Source organism: Amblyomma americanum, chromosome 3 (genome assembly GCF_052857255.1).
Source record: "Amblyomma americanum isolate KBUSLIRL-KWMA chromosome 3, ASM5285725v1, whole genome shotgun sequence".
Taxonomy (NCBI): domain Eukaryota; kingdom Metazoa; phylum Arthropoda; class Arachnida; order Ixodida; family Ixodidae; genus Amblyomma; species Amblyomma americanum.
Window position 1 is genome coordinate 64,847,751 of NC_135499.1, and position 21,327 is coordinate 64,869,077.

A 21,327-nucleotide genomic window follows, 5' to 3' on the forward strand; every position below is an offset into this window, starting at 1 on the left:
CTGATTGCACACCTGCCCCGCACTGGCAGCGCGCAGAAGCGCATCTGTACCATGCTAAATCTCCTTTTGATGCATGCCACTGTTACAGAAATAAACGAATTGGTTGCACTCAGGCTCAAGAGGTGGCGGCACTGGCGATGCAGGCGGGCACTGGTACGTATTGTACAGGTTAGATGGCACGAGAGGGGACGACCCCCCGGGGTGTCTACCAAGTTGACGTTTCCAAATTCCCAGAGTTTTCCAGGTTTTCCCTGAGTGCATTTGTGAAATTCCGTGAGTGACACAGAACTTTGTTTTATGCGAAAACAAGCTGACACAAAGCCGCCTGATGGTATCACTCTTTAGTAAGCATGTTAAAAATAAAAACAACGATTTAATCCTATTTGAATGGTAAGGAATAGTGTTTATTTCATTTTCAAAAAAGGAGAGAGATTAGCAAATGCATAACAAATTCAATATCTTCTAAAAAATGCTAGAACAAACTGCGAATCGAATTGAACATTTTCAAATACGGACTGAAAGGAAGATGCATGCGGAAATAAATATTTTCAAATGTGAGATATTTCTATCTACTGATAGTAACCGCAATGATGTGGGACCTAAACTTTAGCGTCACAAGTGTGATTCTCTCCCAGCAAGTCTATTCAGACGAATTGCAGATTACAGAAACCTTAGTTTGTAGAAGTGAAGGAGCTATGAAGAGAAAAACTTCATAGGGTAAATGTTGCTCCAAATTATGCATGCGTATTCAGCGCGTCAGGCAGGTACACATTGTGACAGCTGTGAAAGTGATGACGAGGAATTCTTCGACGCGGATCATTCCCTGAAAACTAGTGAGATTGTGCCAGAGACAGCCGTGACGAACGTACGGAGCAATAGAACTCACCGGTTGCATGTGAAGCCTGCTGTTGCATGTTGCATGTTCCTGTTGCATGTGATGGCTGGCTGCAAGTGCATGCGGAACTTCTAGCTCCAACTTCCAGCGCTTTACACTGTTCTTTTTAGACCCTATGTAAAGCCATCTGGCAAAGCCTCGATCCTTTAAGACTCATTCACACAGGCCCTCTTAGACTCGAACTGCCACTGCTACTGATTCTTTACACATCCCACTCAGTACACGTATGCCCATGGGCTTCATGCAGCCGATCAAAATGTATAGAACTGATTTCTTTCAAGCATGCCAGATGGCTGTGTTGCTAAAGTCCTTCATTCGGAATTGCGTAGCAGTAAAGAGCTACATCAAGCAACAAAGGCAGCAGCAATTCTGCTCATATCCACAAGCCCACGAGAAAGAGCATGTTGTTTCCTGGATCTGCCCTTAGCAAAGAGATTGACTGATACAGTTGAACCTCGCTACAACGAAACTGATGAGGCGAGTGAAAAATTTTGTTGAAGCGAAATTTTGTTGAGGCGAAAGCAGCCCAAAAAGACTGTCAGGTTGGACAACATAGTCCCAAAACATCACTTATTTCCAATGAAGTAGGTAAGCTTCTTCTGCTTCTTTTCTTTTGCCACGATTGCCGTGGCACGACTTTCGCACTCGGTGAGCAGTTGTATCGCGACGTCGTCATCGTGCGCACCAATAAATCTTCAAATGCTTCCATCACTTTTAGTGCAGATGGTGGTGCTAAATCCTCTATGTCACTGTCATCATCCGATGATGCGTTGCTGTGGCGAACGCCCTAATTATGGCTTCATCACTCAGCTCCTCAAAAGAAAAGAACTTGCCATGCTCGTGTCGACTGCAGCACACAAGCACGAGTGAAAAAAACTAGGACATACGCGCTGCTGCTGTTGCCAGGCTGCTGCGTCTTTTGGCGACGGATTGGTTGCAGCTGTGGCTTGGAAGAAAACGGGAGCTTGCACCCACGCCTTGTCGCAAAGCAGCCAGCCCGACTGTCATCACCACCAAGCAATGGCGGTCTTCAAGTGCGTTTGAATGAGTGGATCAATTGGTTCCAGCAAAAGTTTAGTGAAACAAAGCAGCGCGGACCTACGCAGTACACAGATGGGTGGCGATATGGTTGTTTTATTGTAAGATAGATTTTTAAACCCAGCTTCGCATCGCAAAAATTTCGTTGAAGCGTAAACGCGCCCCAAAAATGGTGGTTTGTTGTGATGAGAAATTTGTTCCATTACTTTCTATGGCGAGCTGACGGGGAATTGGAAATATTTTGTTGAAGCAACGTTGGTTGTCGCGGGGTTCGAGTTTACTACTGTCACAAGGTGGACCCGTGTAGCATGTACGGGGAACGGATGTGTACCCACCTTGGTGCCTCGGCCCAGTAGCTCACGAGCAAAAGGCAGCACACCCAGCAGAACGTCCATGCCACTATTGTCGACAAAGATGGCTGCACACCGATGTATAGGCCCCTTCTCAAGCCTTTCGATCCAGGAGTCCAGGTCGTCCTGAAGCCAGGGCCGCGCTGCACAAGGGCATTCATCTCACATCATCTCTGACAGCGGCATTGTATAGTGGGCGAGTTGGTATTGCATCTTAAAGAGCGAAACAGTGCAACTAAAACGAAGTGCGTGTCCGTGTATCTTTTTTTCTGGTCCTTCGTTTTAGTTGCGCTGTTTCGTTCCTTAACAGCAGCATTGCCAACCATTAAAACATGGGCATGTTAGTTCATTTTCGTGAAGCCACAGTGCACGAAAAGACAAGAAAAAAAGACGATTTCGTTGCGTGTACCACCATCTTATTTCCATCCCTGTCTTCTGATGCACTACACCCTTGTAAAGGACGCTTTGGGAGGACAAGCAGCCATGACTCACCATGTTCGCAAACTAGGGACAGGCTTTCACTATTACATTTCTGTGCAGCCCCAGCATTGGTTCACTTGCAATTCACTTCACCTGCACAGTGTAGCTGCTTCCAAAAGATTTAAGCAGCTGCACTGTCCCAGCACACACCTAATTTAAATATAAGACTGCCTGGCCAAGCATAAAGACTAGGACTAGTGTGTTAAAGAAATCATGAAATTATTATGTGCCTGTCAAGTTACTCGCAAATCATTTTAAAAGGCCACAACTTTCAGCCTATTACGGAGACACCACTGCATGCAGTATTGCCCTGACTGCCCAAGTAACATAATTCACAAGAATTCTCCCAAATAAGCATAACCATTTCATTGAATATCCTTATCTTTGACTACACCAAAGCATTGTCCTAGACAGCTACGCCAATCCATACAAGGGTCCCTCAGTTTTAGCCTGGCCAGTTGCTAGGTGCCCATTGCCTACATCATGAAGACCTTGTGTCATATTTGGTTGGCACACACTACACAACACTTCCATGGCCACGTGAAAAAGCTAACCCCCAGAGGCATGTAGTGGGGAAGACAGCTTCCTGGGTCAGCCAGTGCTGTCCGAGGTTCGATCTATAAGATGGGACTGCCAATTTCTGCGCAATGTAGCCATACTTTCTGCTATGCATTCAAATTGTAGCTTTCCAGTGTTCAGATACTGCTCTATATAAAGGATAATTTAATAAGAGACATGAGGCTTGCACTAAATGAGCTTTGACTTCCCATGTTTAATGTACCGCATTTACACGATTGTAAGTCGACCTATTTTACAAAATTTGAAAATCCGAAATGGGGGCGTCGACTTAAAATGGAAACCAAAGCAACGCACCATAAACAAACGCAAGACAAACGAGATATCAGGCATGCTTCAGCATGGTTGCATTTTTGCTGAGCGGCTCCGTCGCATCACTCTTGGTGCTGTCCTGGAGCAGCTGCTATATCAAGGCGCAGAACTGGCGCCCCCACCCCGCGCGAGGCGGCCGATGGTGGCTGTCGATAAGCAGCAAACCGGCAGCAGCCCACTACCCAAACGTGGCCGCAGATTGCGTCTGCTGATAAGCGGCGGCGGCCCGATAACGCATTTGCGTTCTACTCTTAAAAGGCATCGCCCAAGTTTCTTTTTGTTTACTTTCAACCACGCGCTCGACGCTCAAGGGAGCGTCGATAGTTGATTGAAGGGCCGCTGTTCCAATTGTGGCAGCACCCCCACTCAGAACCGCAGTGGAACCGGGGAGTGTCGGTAGCTGATGGAAGAGCCGACACCACTCAAGCACAGTTTCTCTTTGGCTCTGACGCATTCGACTGCTGCCGGCCACATTCCACAAGTTTTTAATGTAGTGCTTCGTCTTTCGTCATTTGTGCTCCGGGTCCGATAAGCGACTGGCGCTCATTCACGACTACATTCAAGATGGCTGTCATTCTTCACGCCAAAGAAATGAACTGCCCACCAGGCCACAAGTTCGACGTTCGAAACGGGTGATACAAGAGTGGCAGCTGCAGCGAGGCAAAATTTTCAGCTGTTCCACGCGATCTCGTGATTGTTTGCGAAGTGCGAGATTTCATTGCACGACAATGTTAGAACAACGAGCTGTGGGACCGCAGCAGCGATCACGATGGCAGCGCTAGTGAGGACGATGGCGCAAGTGTGGACTAGTAGTCCAGTGACTAATACATTTTCGTTTTGGAATGTGCCCAAGGGCGGTGCCGCGCGCGGCAGCCAATAGCGGCTGGCGATAAGGGGAGGCTGCAGGATAGTGCTATCGCGTTCTATTATTAAAGGCCAAGTGTAAACGACCTCCAAGTTATTTGTTATTTTTTTTCAGAAATGTAAAGTGGGGGAATCTACTTACATTCAAGTCGACTTACATTCGAGTCACGAATACGTACTCTTACAGCACATCTCCCCACTGCAAACACAGGGCCCCTTTATAAGCAGCTTCCCAAGCAGACGCCTGCCACAGTGGACCCCAATTCTTACAAAACCCTGCTATTGAGCATAAGACTGTTGGTGTGAGCCCTCTTCAGCGGTTGCATTCAGTGCAAGTAAAATGCAACAGCAACTGCGTAAGGATATTTCACTTTGTATATTATCCTCATACATTCTTCACGCAGTGAACTTCATCATTTCATCTGTAACATGATTATTCGGCGAGGCACCTTAGTACACATTAATGGCTGCATTTTATCTTCTCTCCTTCTTATTTGTTTTATTTTACTTTTTCAGCACCGCCCTCCTTCTGCCTTTATCTTCCAATTCCCTTCCCTGTGCAAGTAGCATGCTAGTGTTTAAACGCCGGCTAAACTGTTTTTTTTTTCATTAAAGAGCTTCTCTCTCCCTCTCTCTCTAGTGCAGGTTAGGGAAAGCCACAGTACAAATTAATCACTGCATGAGCCTTATGGCTCTGGTGCTGTTGTGAGATGTAAATGGAGCCAAACCTCAATGATCATGCAAGTTCCCATTAAGCAGTGGTACAAGCTAAACGACAACTACGAAGTTATTGGTGCTTCCATGCAGAAAAAAAAAATGAAGCCATTGTTACTCAGGAAAAGCAAGCAGGTGGATTCTCTAAATGTCCACAAGGCAAAAAGTCAAATACTTATGATTCACTGCTGCCATTGAAGCTGTAAGGGCATTACAGACGCAGGGTCAAGCTTGTCAGCCAACTTATCCCTCAAAATCAGCAGCACAGAGGCCTCCCCCACTGACCTTCATTTAGTAATCCTGTCCTGTGCCATTCTGCGGCCACCTTATCCCTGCAAAATTCGTAATTTCATCTGCCCGCCGAGCTTTCTGCTACCTCCTGCTGCACTTGCCTCCTCTTGGTATCCACTCGGTAACGCTTAAGGACCAGCGGTTATCTTGCCTTTGCATTACATGCCCTGCCCAAGCCCATTTCTTCTTCTTGATTTTCACTAGGATGTAATTAACCCGCATTTGTTCTCTGACTCAGTCTGCCCTCTTCCTGTCTCTTAATGTTACATCTATCAATTTCTTTTCCATACCATGCTGCGTTCCTCAATTTAAGTTCAACCCTTTTCGTTACCCTCTACGTTTTTGCCCCATAGGTGAGTACCGGTAGGGTACAACTACTAGCCAGCTTATCCACAGGGTAGCAAACCCGTATGTTCATGATGACCAAAGGTACTACACAAAGCGACTGTACTTTCGAAAACACATGCCGCCATGCCAACCACTTGTACAGCTCCCCAATTTACTTTAAACTCATCTCAACAAATAAGCAGCATCCCTCATGATGCACTGACGATGCCGCTAGTATTTATGCCTATCTCTGCTAGTGACACTGGCAGTTCTTAAAAAAGTGCTTAAAAATATTGTGTTCTCCACCGCTGCATGGCTCTATGCATGAAGTGTGGGTGCTTGAGTTTAAAGCAAGCACATAGAGGAAACGGATCCTTCCATCACCTGCCGGCTACAACTTCCAGCGACAGCACCCGTGCTTACTGAGCAATGGTGGACACATGCACGATCCACAGCTATGAGAAGTTCATTTCACACTGACATCCATTTGCAAAGACAGGGAAACACCAGGCAGAAGGAGCACTGGGCAGTCAGGGTCACACTGTGAAAACTGAAGCAGCAAGGCTGACAAGATTCTCCAAAATGAGATTTCTGGCCTCTGTACATCTTTGTGCCTTATCATTGCTCACATTGAAAGATTCAGCAGCAGCATCACTGTTTTTTGTGCTGACTGTAAAAAGGTAGCAAATCTCTAGTAGCACACTTTGTTGCCTGAATGTTGCTACACGACAGCATCAGCTTCTAACATTACCACAACGCAACTAGTGTCCTCTTTGAGCCACATGAACACAACATACATAAGACAATATTGAGCAACATGGAGTTAGCTGCTATGTATTTAGCAATCAGAAAATACGCTAGTTTCAACACTAATTAGCAAAGTCGGGGGTTTGTCATGACTGCACTGTAATAAATTATGTAATAAATATGTTCCGCTGTATCCACTTTGTTTCTGTCCCTATACCAGCTCACATGTTCACTTGAAAGCTTGACAGTTTTTGTAGCCAAGTCAACCACGGATATCTATGGTACATCCGATTAAGATCGAAATCTTCAGTGCCAGGACAGGATATACCCTACGGACTTTTATATCTGGATGTGCGCATCGGAGATCCAGTGTATGTCCGAGGGAAATTTGTTATCACAGTGGTTCCCAAACTTTTTTGCCCCATGGAACCCCAACAGCCTTAAACATATGCCAAAGAACCACCTTCCCTCCCACTCCTCACAACTGGTCGTCACAAGGGTCACAATTGGTCGGTGTTGCTTGTGAATGGACCATATGAGCTTTTTTTCTTGATGTTTCATTCACTTTTGTAAGTACCGTGTTTACTCTTGCAATTTGCGCACTTTTTTTCTTTAAATTAGGGCTTTCAAGAAGGAGGTGCGCATATTACGTGAAAATTTTCTGAACACGTCCTAAAGAAACTCTACAAAGATCATAACACGCAATATATACCCTATACTACTGCCTATACGCAGACCTCCCATCTCGCACCCTTTACTGGCCAACAAAAAAGTTGACTCCAAATGTAAGACACATACCCCGTCCCGCCCCGCCCCACCCCACGTTACATAGTTTCCCGCGGGATGGCATGAAGGCATGGGTGCCGCTCAATGCAATAAACAAGTAACGATACTGCGAAGCCAACAATGGGCGGCAGAGGAAATAACAGGCAATAAAGCGATGCGTTCGCGCACGGTCCGGCTGACTATTGGCAATCAGAACAGCAAACAAGTCAGTATTTTCGGATTGGGGTGCACACGCAACTGTTCGTCCGGCAAAGCAACTGCCAGAACAAGCAAGCTGGTGCCCTCGCCACTTGTACATGCTTGTGCTTTTCGGAACAGCACACGGCAACGCGTGGCCGTGCCGTTCTTCCCAAGCCTACCTTGCACACACCAGTGTACATGCTGGTGGGCTGGCTCAGTAGAGAGCGCAAAATATGCAAGTAAAATTTTTACGTGAGAGCATACACAGCTCGCTCAGTCAAGAAGCCATCGGCACAGTTGGTACAATGTGTCGGAAACAATCAGGGGCTGCGTAAAAAAAATCGTATCATGCCAACCGTTTGCCACAGAATGTTCTGGATGGTGTCATACGATTCAGCGTTTCGTGCAGCATAAACTAACTAGTTAAGTTAGAGCCTTACTCGAGGCAGGAATTCAAACCAGTGACCTATAATCAGAGGCTGTGTGTGATTGGTGTGCGATAAAGATGACGAGATAATGAAACCAATGTAAATAATTGATTAATTAAAGAAGTGAAAAAATGAAAAGATTGGAAAAAGAGGGTTCAAAGGTGTCAAAATGCTCAGAATGAAAAGCCAGTGCTTGATGATGAAGAAAATTTACAGTGTGTAATTGACCAATCAATTAATTGAAATAACTGGGAAAAAAATGCGTTCATAGGTGTCAAGCTGCTCAGAATGAAAAGTCTAACCCCCAATGCTATCGCTTCATACCTTTAAGGCGGAACTTATGTGTCCTCTCCAATTTTTTTTTTCAAAAATCCAGGTAAAAATTTGAGGGTGTGCAAATTACACAAGTAAATAGGTATTTATTTATTTTTTTTACTTTTCAGCAATCAGTTTTTGTATTTAACGTCCATCTCTCACTCATGCTCAGACCTTCAACCCAAGAGAAAAACACAGAAAAACTAGTCTTGTTCCCTTGCATTTGCACACTTGTCTTGCTGGGTTGCGCACAGAATCACGTGATGCCTCGTCCGGCTTTCCTCGACTATCTGCTGCTCACTGCTCCAGCATCAGCGCAGCATCCCCCCCCCCACCCCCTCCCCCTCCTGATTTCGACACACTGGTTTTGCAGCACAAATAGGCTCGTCGGCGGTAAAACTCCGCACCAGCGCCGCTGATGCCGTCAAATTGCCCAGAAAAATGCCCAGTGACACGCGCACACTTTCTTTTTTGTCTTGGCTGGGCTCAGCTAACTCTGCAGTGTGGCCCACAGTTTCAGTTGCCATGCGCACACGTGCACGTAATACACGTCGCCTTGTGCGCATGCCCCTTCTACACCACCTTGCCAGTGGTATAAACATAGTATGTGCAGTGGTGCAGCTTGCCGCAGCAGTAATACTGTCTTGGCACGCTGCCAATTTGGCCAGACGAGCCACCGCCGCCGGCACTACCGTCAAAAAATGCACACGCTTGATGTAGAGGGGTTTATAGCGCAAACAAAGACAAGGCCAAGGAAGGCAACACACACACACAATGCCTGTGTTGCCTCTCTTGTCTTTGCCTTTGCTTGCGCTATAAACCCGTCTATATTGTCACGGTGTTGGTGACAAGAGAGGACCTGTTAGAAGGCAGGGCTCGGCAGCACGTCCTTCAGTTGGCGAGACGGCGAACTTCAACGTCTTTCAAAACGAGAGCACCACGAGCGTCGTCTTCTTTCCGAGCGCCACGAACGCCACCTGGCATTCCTCCCCTCTTAAAAAAAAAAAAAAAACACGCGCAGAAGAGCGCGCGAACACAAGCACACACACAAGCACACACAAGCACAATTAATCACACAAGAGAGGCACGAAGATTCTGGGTGGGTCACCGTGCCAAATACGGCTTCAGGCGCAAAACATGGACGATCTCTGGACGGGGCTTTCGACGGGTTCTCTGCTGGGAAAGTTCAGCGTCCGGTTCTACCTCGTAATTAACGTCACTGACGCGCCGCAAGACTTTGTAGGGACCGAAATAGCGGCAAATGAGTTTTTCGGACAAGCCGCGTCGTCGAACAGGTATCCATACCCAAACCTGGTCGCCGGGATGGTAGGAGACTTGTCTGTGCCGGAGGTTGTATCGCCGCGAGTCTTTGTCTTGTTGCTGGGTGATGTGAATACGGGCTAGCTGACGAGCCTGCTCGGCTTCGTGGGTAAACTCCTCAGCGTCAGCAGAAAGATGGTCATCGGTTGCGCAAGGGAGCATTGCGTCGAGCATCGTCTGAACCTCCCTGCCGTAGAGGAGGCGGAACGGTGTGAAACGGGTCGTCTCTTGAACTGCTGTGTTGTAGGCGAATGTCACGTACGGTATGATCGTATCCCAATTCCTGTGTTGTGCATCGACGTACATCGCCAGCATGTCCGCCATAGTCTTATTAAGCCGCTCTGTCAGCCCATTTGCCTGCGGGTGGTAAGCAGTAGTTTTCCGGTGGGTCGTCCCGCTTAGCTGAAAAATTTCGGCCATCATCTGGGAAGTAAATGAGGTTCCTCGGTCGGTAATGACGTAGGTCGGGGCGCCGTGCCGAAGTACGATCTGATGCACGAAGAAATCCGCAACCTCGGACGCTGTGCCACGGGGTAAGGCTTTGGCCTCGGCGTATCGAGTGAGGTAGTCTGTGGCAATGATGATGTACCGGTTGCCACCCGAGGACAAAGGGAACGGACCGAGAAGGTCAATGCCGACCTGATCGAATGGGGCGCGTGGTGGTGCAATAGGTTGGAGGAGTCCCGGAGGCTTGGCGGTCGGGGCCTTACGGCGCTGACATTGCCGACAGCTCTGCACATAGCGTTTGACAACAGTGGCGAGTTTGGGCCAGTAGAACAGCTGGCGGATTCTGGAAAGCGTGCGAGAGTATCCTAAATGGCCAGAGGTTGGTTCGTCATGGCACGCAGAAAGTATTTCCTCCTGAAGTGTTGTTGGCACGACGAGGAGATATGCGCGCGAACTGGAACCAGGGTTCTTCTTATAGAGCACGCCTCGTTGCAGGGAAAACGACGACAGGTGTCGAGAAAAACATTTAGGAACGGTGGCTGGCTGGCCTTCCAAATAATCGATGAGGGGTCGTAGCACTGGATCGGCGCGTTGTTGGGTTGAGAAATCAGAAGAATTGATAGCCCCAAGGAAACTGATGTCGTCGTCCGTGTCGGGGGTTGCGAGTTCGACAGGCGCACGAGAGAGGGTGTCGGCGTCTTCATGCTTATGTCCGGACTTATAAACAATGCTGAGGTCAAACTCCTGCAGGCGAAGGCTCCATCGCGCCAGGCGTCCAGACGGGTCACGCAGGTTGGTCAACCAACACAAGGAGTGGTGGTCAGTGACCACTTTGAAAGGGCGTCCATAAAGATAGGGGCGAAATTTCGCAGCAGCCCAAATAATGGCGAGGCATTCTTTTTCTGTCGTCGAATAGTTCATCTCTGCGCGTGACAGAGCGCGGCTTGCATAAGCGATGACTCGTTCAACGCCATCCTGGCATGGCGTTGCACGAGAACCGCGCCGAGGCCGATGTTGCTGGCGTCGGTGTGTATCTCAGTGTCACCTCGCTCATCAAAATGGGCAAGAACGGGCGGCGTTTGAAGTCGCAGGCGGAGCTCGGCGAAAGCCATTTCTTGCTCGTGGGACCAAACAAAAGGTGTGGTGTCACGGGTGAGGCGAGTCAGCGGTTCTGCGAGGTCAGCGAAATTTTCGATAAAACGCCGATAGTAACTGCAGAGCCCTAGGAAGCGCCGAACAGCTTTCTTGTCACGTGGCAGTGGAAATTCCGCAACCGCGGCTAGCTTGTCGGGGTCGGGCTTCACGCCGGCGGCGCTGACGACATGGCCGAGAAATTTCAGCTCCTGGTAACCGAAGTGGCATTTTTGGGGCTTCAATGTCAGGTTAGCTGAACGAAGGGCTTCGAGGACCGTCCGCAGGCGATCAAGGTGTTGACTAAATGATTCGGCGAAAACCACCACGTCGTCGAGATAGACTAGGCAACACTGCCATTTAAGACCAGAAAGGACAGTGTCCATCATCCGCTGAAATGTGGCAGGCACAGAACAAAGACCGAAAGGTAGAACTTTAAATTCATAAAGGCCGTCGGGAGTGACAAAGGCCGTCTTCTCACGATCCCGCTCATCGACCTCAATTTGCCAGTAGCCACTTTTTAGGTCGATGGACGAAAAATAACGAGCGCGCCGAAGGCGGTCGAGAGAGTCGTCAATACGTGGCAATGGGTAAACGTCCTTCTTCGTGACTGCATTCAGCTTCCGGTAATCGACGCAGAAACGGAGGGTGCCGTCTTTCTTTTTAACGAGGACGACCGGCGAGGACCATGGGCTGTTGGAAGGCTGAATAACGTCATCTTCGAGCATCTCCTTAACTTGGGACTTAATGACTTCGCGCTCTGTAGACGATACCCGATAGGGGTGTTGACGGATCGGGTGTACGTCATCGTACGTCACGATGTGGTGCTTGGCTATGGTAGTTTGACGCACTTTCGACGAGGAGGCGAAACACTGTCTGAATTCGAGCAATAGTGCACACAGCTGCTCCCGTTGGCTGGTTGACAGCGCGGAGTTGACATCGAGGCTCTCGAGGGGAAAAGGAGGCTGCACTGGTTCTGAGGAGAAGCACTCGGAAACATCGGAGATGCGTTCGATAAAGGCTACGGAAGTGCCGCGAAAAAGATGCCGATGCTCGTGCGAAAAATTGGTAGCAAGTACCTGTGACTGGCCACTGTGAAGATGGATCAGACTGCGGGCCACGCACACGCCTTGCGTCAACAGTAATGACAGGTTGGTTTCGGCGATGGCGTCACCGTCTTCAGGCTGTGCCACCGGTAGTTCGTCGGCGTGGCGTGTGCTTTCTAATGGGGTCAGTGCGTCGGAAGTATCGGAGAATGCGGGCGTCTGAATCGGTGAGGCGCCGTCATGTGTCAGTGTCGATGTGTCGAAGCGAACGGGTACTGCGGACCTCGGAACCGTCGAAGCGTCGTTATGTCGAGGGAGTATCGCTGTGTCGGAGTGAATGGTGACCGCGGACTTCGGAACCCGCGAGGCGTCGGCATGTCGTGCCCGCGGCGATGGGGGGTCCCCCTCAGAACGACGTCCAGCGAGCCCACCCCCTAAGGTCGCTGGTTGCAGTTTTCCCGCCGTGGGCTGGGCGACCGGCCTTGCGCCGCCCGGGAAAAACTCGCGGTAGAAGGTGAAGGACGACTCCCGGGCGATGGGGATCGAGCCCGCTGGCGACGAGACTGTTGCCAACGTTGGTCTTCAAGAAAATCCGCGACGGCCCTGGGTCGTTCGCCATAGCGGGGTCGAGGAGAATCGGGGGGAAACCCTTCGAGGCCCAGACGGCGGTAGGGGCAGTGCCGATACAGGTGACCTGGTTCCCCGCAGTGAAAGCATAGGGGGCGTCTGTCGGATGTGCGCCACACGTCGGCTTTGCGCGCGGACGGTCGGGGAGCTTCCACGTACTGCAGCACGGGTGCAGGCGGCCCCGGCACTTCAGCAGGAGCCGGAACGAAGGACGCCGGTGCTGGAGCAGGGGACTGCAGGGCTTCGGCGTAGGTGAGACGACGGTCAGGCGCGAAAGGAGGAGGGGATGGACGAGCCTCACCGGTAGGTAAGGACGGCCGGAGCACTTGCTGCACTTCCTCGCGGACAAAGGTCGCCATGGAGCTTTGAGCTGTGGTAGGGGCCCCGTACAGCTGCCGGATTTCTTCGTGCACAATCGACCGTATGAGATCGCGTATCCGGGAGGCATCGGTGCCGTGGAACGGTAACTCGCTGGAAACGGAGGCGGCGGATACGGGTCGATCGTACGCGGATGCTCTTTGCTGAAGAACCCTCTCGATCATGGAAGACTCAGTGAGGAACTCGGCGACAGTCTTCGGAGGGCTGCGGACAAGGCCGGCAAAAAGTTGCTCCTTGACGCCACGCATGAGATGGCGCAGTTTTTTGTCCTCGGGCATTGCAGGGTCCGCGCGTCTGAAAAGGCGCGTCATGTCCTCGACATACGCTGCAACATTTTCATTGGGCAGCTGAACGCGAGATTGCAGAGCGCGTTCTGCCCGTTCGCGACGATCCGAGCTGCCGTATGTGTCTAGGAGCCGACGCCGGAACTCACTCCAAGAGACCAGCTGATCTTCGCGGTTCTCGAACCAAATCCGAGCGCCGTCCTCCAGGCTAAAGTAGACGTTCCGAAGCTGGGCGGCGTCATCCCACTGGTTGAATGCGGCAACGCGCTCGTAGTGCTGCAACCAGTCTTCCACGTCTTCAAAGATGTCGCCGTGGAAGGACTTCGGGATGCGGGGGTTCTGGAGCGTGAAGTAGGGTGTCGACGCCCCAGGCATTGGGATGCTCAAGGCAGGTTGCTCCGTGGACATACCGGATGGAACAGGCTCGGGGGGTAAGCCTCGAATCCGGCGGCGAGTACGGTGAACAGGCGTCGTGACGGGAATTGGACTGGAGCTCCGACTAACGGTTGGGGTACGGGACATGAGATCGATCCGACCTCCACCAGATTTGTCACGGTGTTGGTGACAAGAGAGGACCTGTTAGAAGGCAGGGCTCGGCAGCACGTCCTTCAGTTGGCGAGACGGCGAACTTCAACGTCTTTCAAAACGAGAGCACCACGAGCATCGTCTTCTTTCCGAGCGCCACGAACGCCACCTGGCAATATCAAGATGAACTACCAACTAGCCTAACAAGAAGTTTTAATGAACACGGCACACAAGGTGCCATTACCAATGCTCAGCATCTTGGCATGCTGCCAAGGTCTGTGCTGCAGATGGCACAGATACCGACAGCACGAAACTGAGGAAGAGCTAATGCTCTGAAATGAATTCTAACAAACTAGGTACTCTGTCTGCTTTACTTAGGCCCGCCAGAAGTGTATCGGAAATGGGGAACAGGCCAATGTAACCAGTGTGGCCGCGGAACCCCAGTGCTCCGCAGAACACAGTTTGAGAACCCATGTTTGGTTTAGGTTTAAGGGAGTATAACGTCCCAAAGCAAGTCAGGCTATGAGAAACGCCGTAGTGGAGGGCTCTGGAAAGTTCGACCACCTGGGCTTCTTCAATGTGCACTGACATCGCACAATACACGGACCTCCAGAATTTTACCTCCATCGAAATTCGACCGCCACAACCAGGATCGAACCCGCGTCTTTCAAGTCAGCAGCCGAGCGCCATAAGCACTGAGCCACCGCGGCGAGTGAAAACACTTGTGCTATCGGATAGCTGGCAGTAAGATATATGCAGACGGATGTCTGAGGGGTATCTGTGAATATCCGTCTAGGGATGTGAATTTATGACATGACAGATATTTTGTCTTTCCTCAGGCAAAAAATTGAAAAGATATTCTATTTTGCAAATGACAAAATTCAATCAATCATATTTATACCAGCAATTGGTTTAATATTCAGATTAATTGATTAAGATCACTCAAATAAGGTGATGATATTAAATAATGTGAATTAAACTAACTGTGTGAGTTTCTGGCACCAGTAATCTTAATTAACGTCCTCTCCACCCCTCCAGCATTCCACCACGGTAACCGAGGCATGCAGCCTTCCATGAAACTACAGCAAACTATAAGTGTGGGGATAACTGAACTCCTACCAGGGGCCGCAGCAGAGCGACAAGCTGAACAGGCCTACAAGTTTATCCAATACAACCTGTCAGTTAACAGTTCTGGCATCCGCCGCAATTGTTGAGTTTTTTTCCTCGTGTGGTGCTTCAATTTCGACCTTTATTTTTGCTACAATGTGCGGTTTGTTTGTTCTGTGGTTACTTGGCTGTGCTATAAATGTGATGTGTCACCTATGCACTAACCAAGGCCTTCTTTCACACCTGAAGCTCTTGTGAAAAAGCTGCGGTGCCATACTGCACCTTAACCCTTGCTGAGACACCGACGCTTTGTTGCTTCAGATGACCGAGGCGGCCTGGTGTTACCACTTGCGTAGTAGGTAACTGTGCTTGAAGATTATATTGAGGATGTCGCTGTGGGATGAGTGAAGCACTGTAACACAATTATACTCTACTGCACAACTTATTTGCACTGTAGTGGATGCCACAAGTACAATGCAATAGCTGCTGCAAACGTATTTGCCCACACTCGCGAGCCTACCAACCATGAAGCTCTGGGAGCCAGTGCGTCGTGCCTGTCTCTTGCTCTACACTAAGAAAAAAGTTGAGATGGAGTGTAGTTGCATGGTGTGAATCTGGAGGCAATTGTACGTAGGTTCATAACTGTGATAAAACAGAAAGCGCCAAAGGCACAGTATCAGGACGGTGTGTGTTTTGCAGTGATTTATAACTGATTAATTTCCCATTGCCTTGGCAGTGTGGATGTAGCCCGCCTACTCAGTGAATTATGCCATTTCATGCTAAGTACAGGAAGGCTTAAAATGTAACATAAAATTTGTCTATCTGTACAGCTTGACTTGTTTCAGTGTTAGGCTTGCCAAATGGATGTCTCCAACCATCCACTGCACAGTACTTTGCCCTGTGTAGTAGCATTTTTTAAGAAAGCTGAAGTATTCTGTTAGATTTGCAAACTTCAGTCACACATTCTTCACCAATTTCCCTATCACTGCACAATGAGTGCAGTGGGATCATGCAGTGCATTCGTGCAGCTTTCAAACACGTTCATGCCCACAGGGCTCAACGCTGAGTCAGGTAGCCGGACCATATATATGGCACCCATAGAGCTACATGAACGTGGATTGTGAGCAGCCCTCTCTTCCTTACTCCCGTGGAGCTGTGGATCATGCAGTATGCTGTCAGTGCCCTGCTGCATGATTCATCAGCGAACCTTGTGGGCAGAGTAGTTTCGACAAAGTCCACATTTTGCTGCATCATGACGTTTAACATTATGTTGACAAAGTGCAGTATAAGCTGCTCTCTCGTACTTTATTTCCTTGGCCATGCAGTGTGGATGTGACTATGCTAGCAGCTATATAGTACCTTTAGTGTACAGCAGCAGCCCACAGGTAAGTTTCCTCCTCTCACATAATCGATAACTTTCTTTCCATTCCTTTTTCTTTGCTCTGTGCAGAGGAGGGTATCTAGCTATAGTGCAGTGTACTTGTACAATGATGGATAAAAATTTGTGGGATGAGAGTTCTTAGGAAAAATTTATTTCTGTGCTGTCAGCCACAGCAATTTCATCAAAATCCTACACTCATGAGGGGACACGGGTGCTCGATCCTATTGAACAAATTTCAGCTGACTGCTTAGTGAGGCAATGCAAAAATAATCATTTTTGGAAAAAAATTGCCTGCTCTTATATTTTTTCACCTTATTTTTTTTTCAGACCTTTGCAACTTGAAGGTAACATCCCTCTGCAAGCTGTGGTTGGCACTGTGCCATTGTGAATTACTAGCTTACTTGATTTTGTTTTGTGTGCTATATGCATTGCAAACACTTGTCTACCTCTTATCATGAAACAAAGTTGCGCTGGAATCTGGCAGCAAGGTTGGAGAACTATGGGATAAAACTATGAAGTTCTCTTGAAATTGTCTTTCATTAACATTTTTGCTTACAGTACCTCGCACTTAAAAAATTTGCTTAGCCTCCCAGTAACAGTACTGTCTTCGTGTTTTTTTTTTTTCAAAACAACATCCTTCCTTAGACTACCAAGTTCAACCATGAGGGTACTGCCTGCACACAGTAACCCTTCCTATTGCATGAAACATGTGCCAGTATGACCAGCTTGAAGAATTCCTCTTTAAGACTGAAAGCAGCTTTAATAACATTAATAACACTGCCCTAAACCAGATACATTTTATTTGCGGCCATTAGTTGCTTTATAAAAGCATGCATCTGACATATACGGTGGACGTATGTCCCCATTTCGGGTATTCTGGGGTCTTTTATATAAGCCCATGGGAACTGCCAGATTTATTACTGGCTGCAGTCCCCAAGGGCTGCTTCATGGAAGCACAGAAGGCATGACATGCCAATGGCCTCATTAGATCCGTAGAAGATATCCTCGAATATCCAGATCGGAAGTCAGTGGGATATCAATAAAGCAGTTACATATGCACCTCTGTCGGATGCCTATGGGAGATATGTCGGAGATCAGCGGATCTCCCACGGATATCCGTTTGTCTGAAAAGGGTGTACAGTGACTGGGGGGCTAAAAAACAGGCACTATAGAACAATCCCTTCACCAGACAGCACCAGCAAACAGATTCTACGACATTTGGTGGCATGCGCAACTAAAGGAATCAAGATGACTGCTTTCCGTGTGACCTACCCTGCAGGCGGTCACGTGCCTCAGAGAAGCCGAAGTCACCGCCATCAAGCAGAAGGGCCACCTCCTTGGCACCCCAGTCAAAGACGTTACCGGCCAGCAGGCCCGTGACGAGGGCCTCTTGTCGCTCCCGCCAACTCAGTGCGTCCAGGTGTGACAAGCGGGCAGGGAGCAGACGCAGGGCAGCCTCATTCTCCAGCCGCTTTTGCTGTGATGACAAATAGGCACATGGTTCGCAGAGCAGCAAGGGAAAGCGTTGTTCAACCACATGAGTGGCTGTTTTATTTTTTTAGATATACTTTCTTGTGACAATGACAAGGACAAACGAAGAAGATATGTTTACTTGCACCAAGCTGGATGGCATGCAAACCTCTAACGCTTTTCTAACCCCTCCTTCTTGTTTCAACTATCCCGTTTATTTCCTTCCCATTAATTCACGTCTTGTTCTTACCTGTCTTCTGGGCATATATAATGGCATGCATGCGGCATATTGTACAGAACAAAAAAGAGAATGCATAAACCATGTGCGGTGCGCACTGTATATGTTGTATGTGTTCTTCTACTGTTCATGTCCTTTTCATGCAAGTTAGCATTATCAAGGATGAACTACTTCACCTAGGCCAAAGTATTAATTCTGTTTGTTCTTTTAAGGCCAAAATAACAATCAACACTGACACAATCTGCTCGGCTCTACTGCTTGGTATTTGCAGGTGCTCCTTGCTAGCAATTACTATCGGGCATGCACGACAGGGCAAGGAAGTCCGATCATGTCATATTAGAAAGAGGAGCCAATGAGGGCACATCACACTGGCGGCATTAGGTGGCACAGAATGCAAGTTTCCCCACTCTCAAGTTTATTGTGGAGGCAACAGAAAAACGGGCTACCAGGCACACTCTGAAGGGCTCTTATGTGTTTGAAGACTTTATTTAGATGGCTCATTGCAATTTTTTCTTCTCGTGCAAGTAACAGCAGGAAATGATACACTGGCTGTGAAATTCTGCCAGAGTGCAAATGGTTATAAGCTGTTTTAAGTTTTTGAGACACTAAAGTCATATAAATTAATGCATTTGAGCAAAAGCCAGGCATCTGAATTACCACTGTACATGTTCCTGCCCTGTGGTCACTTTCAGCAACCACCAGAGCACCCAACTTTTCACTGCTATGTTCACATCCATGTGAGAGACTGGCATGATCAGTGAATGAGCATGGGGGATCAATCTTCAGCTAGTCACCAGTCAAACTGTTGTCCTCTTTGCTGTGTTGCTACAGCTGTCAAAGTCACACCTTGGGGTGACGTATAAATGCATAAAGTGCGTCCACAACTCACTTGATCTATTTCCAAAGTTAGCAGAGGCTTTCGTGAGACCTGAATGACTGGTACAGTCATGAGCAATATGAGATTGAACAAACTTTTTGCACAAAATTGCGAATTTTACAGTTATTTTCCTAACTCTGGGAATGACCTTTGGATATACTGCACCAAGAGGAAAACTAGTAAGAAAACAGAAAAAAACTGTGTTTGCCATACGTGTTTATAAAGTAATTAATAAATGAATGCTCAAACTTTGTTCCCTCTCATACTGCTCACGACTGTACATGCACAGGGCCACTTTGAAAGGAGTAGTCAGGGTTCACCTTTTCGGCAATCAACCCTTTCCTTCTCTCTCCACACAGCCATGGCAACACAAAGAAATGGTGACCTCCCACTGCCTGCCCTCTTTACCCAGCAAACTCCCTGACCTCACCACCCAATGTTTTCCACCCTTGGTGTCTCCCACTCTAAAGCCCCACACATTACCCGTTCTGCACACACCATACCCTTCATCATAATTTAAGCTAGACTTCTTCAACATGGAAAAGGGATAATTGTTGGGGCAGTTGGTTCATGATTCAAGACTGAAAATGGTGCGAAAAACGGGACAAGTTAGAGAGAAGCAACACACACAGCACTGATGCTGTGTGTGTTGCTTCTCTCTATCTTGTCCCGTTTTTCGCACCGTTTTTAGTCTTGGTTCTTCAACATACTGTGGGTTTGCAACAGGCAGTCTTGATAAAGGAGTCACACAACGAATATATAAAGAGGGCACTGGAAACTCCTGGCCCTGTGTCCTTCAGTGTATCAAAACTGCATCTTCAGAAACTGAATGGCACCTCTACATATGAACTTCACTTCACTTTATAACCTTAAAGGCCCCTGGGATTGGGTGTATTACATTAGGAGTGGGTTACATGTATAAAGCAGATTTAATAAACAAAGAAAACATGCAAGGTACGTAAATTATTTGCAGTTAAATATAGTAGCTAAATAATTCACAAATGTTGATGGACAGGTGATTGCGGTGATGTCGTGTAGAAGGCTGTTCCAGTCCATGGCTGAGCACAGAAAGAATGACTATGCAATTGTAGTAGAACGCGTATGAGGCTGGGCAACTTGAAGAGGACGACCAATGCGGGGGGAAATGCGTGCCGGCGGATTGATGTAAGGCGGACGACGAAGTGAGCTGTAATAAAATTTGTGAAACAAGCACATACTAGTAATACGACGTCTACAAGCCAGGAATGTTAAGCCTGTCTCTGCTTTTAATTATGATATACTGACATTATATGAATAGCACGAATATATGAATCTTGTGGCTCGATTTTGTACTGATTCTAGGGAATTTGTTAGAGAATTTTGGTTAGGGCTCCAAAAAGCACAGACGTATTCCAATTTAGAACAGACAAGTGATTTGTAGGCAAGTAATTTTAAGTTTTGTGGCGCATGACGTAGATGTCATTTTAAGAATCCAAGGCTTCTGTTAGCAGATGATATCACTCTAGTGACATGCACATTCCAGGTTAGATCATTGAAAAAAATGTTACGCCGAGGTATTTATAAGTCTGAGCTAATTCTACCGTGATGTGCGAGATTTTATACGAGAAGAGGAGAGGATTACGTTTTCGGTTAAATGACATGAGTTTACATTTATTGGGGTTTAGTTCCATGGGCCATTGGTTGCACCAGTCCTGTGCGCTGATTAAGTCATTCTAGAGGACAAACTGATCAGAGGCATTACTGATTGTACGATAGATGACACAGTCATCGGCAAAGATATGGACGTTACAAGAGACATGCGTTGATAGGTCATTAATATATATTAAAAATAATAGCAAACCAAGGACATCCTTGTGGGACACCTGATGTTAAGGGACGAGAACTGGAGGCTTGATTATAAATGTAAACATACTGGGTGCTGTTAGCCAGGAATTCGCTTATCCACTGTAACATGTTAGGATAAAGGTTTAACCAGGAAAGATTTAGTAGCAAGCGTTTGTGAGGCACTTTGTCAAATGCTTTCGCAAAGTCCACGAATATTGCGTCAGTTTGAAGGTTATAGTTAAGGTTCACATGCAAGTCATAAATGAAAATAGCCAATTGTGTATCGCAGGATACGTTCTTTTGGAAGCCATGTTGAGCAGGATGAAAAACTTAACAGAATCAGGAAAGTTCATTATGTGAGAATAAATG

At 47.8% G+C, this 21,327-nt stretch overlaps 1 protein-coding gene across 1 annotated transcript in view; it reads right to left on the reverse strand.

Annotated features, from left to right (window-relative positions):
• The window catches only part of LOC144124629 (4'-phosphopantetheine phosphatase), a 207,347-nt gene that overhangs the window by 15,798 nt on the left and 170,222 nt on the right, over positions 1 to 21,327 (reverse strand). Inside the window, exons 13-14 of the mRNA XM_077657428.1 lie at positions 17,822 to 18,026; positions 2,269 to 2,426 (exon numbers count right to left, since the gene is read on the reverse strand). Coding sequence (XP_077513554.1) covers positions 2,269 to 2,426; positions 17,822 to 18,026 — 363 coding nt within the window. The remainder of the gene's footprint in view (positions 1 to 2,268; positions 2,427 to 17,821; positions 18,027 to 21,327) is intronic.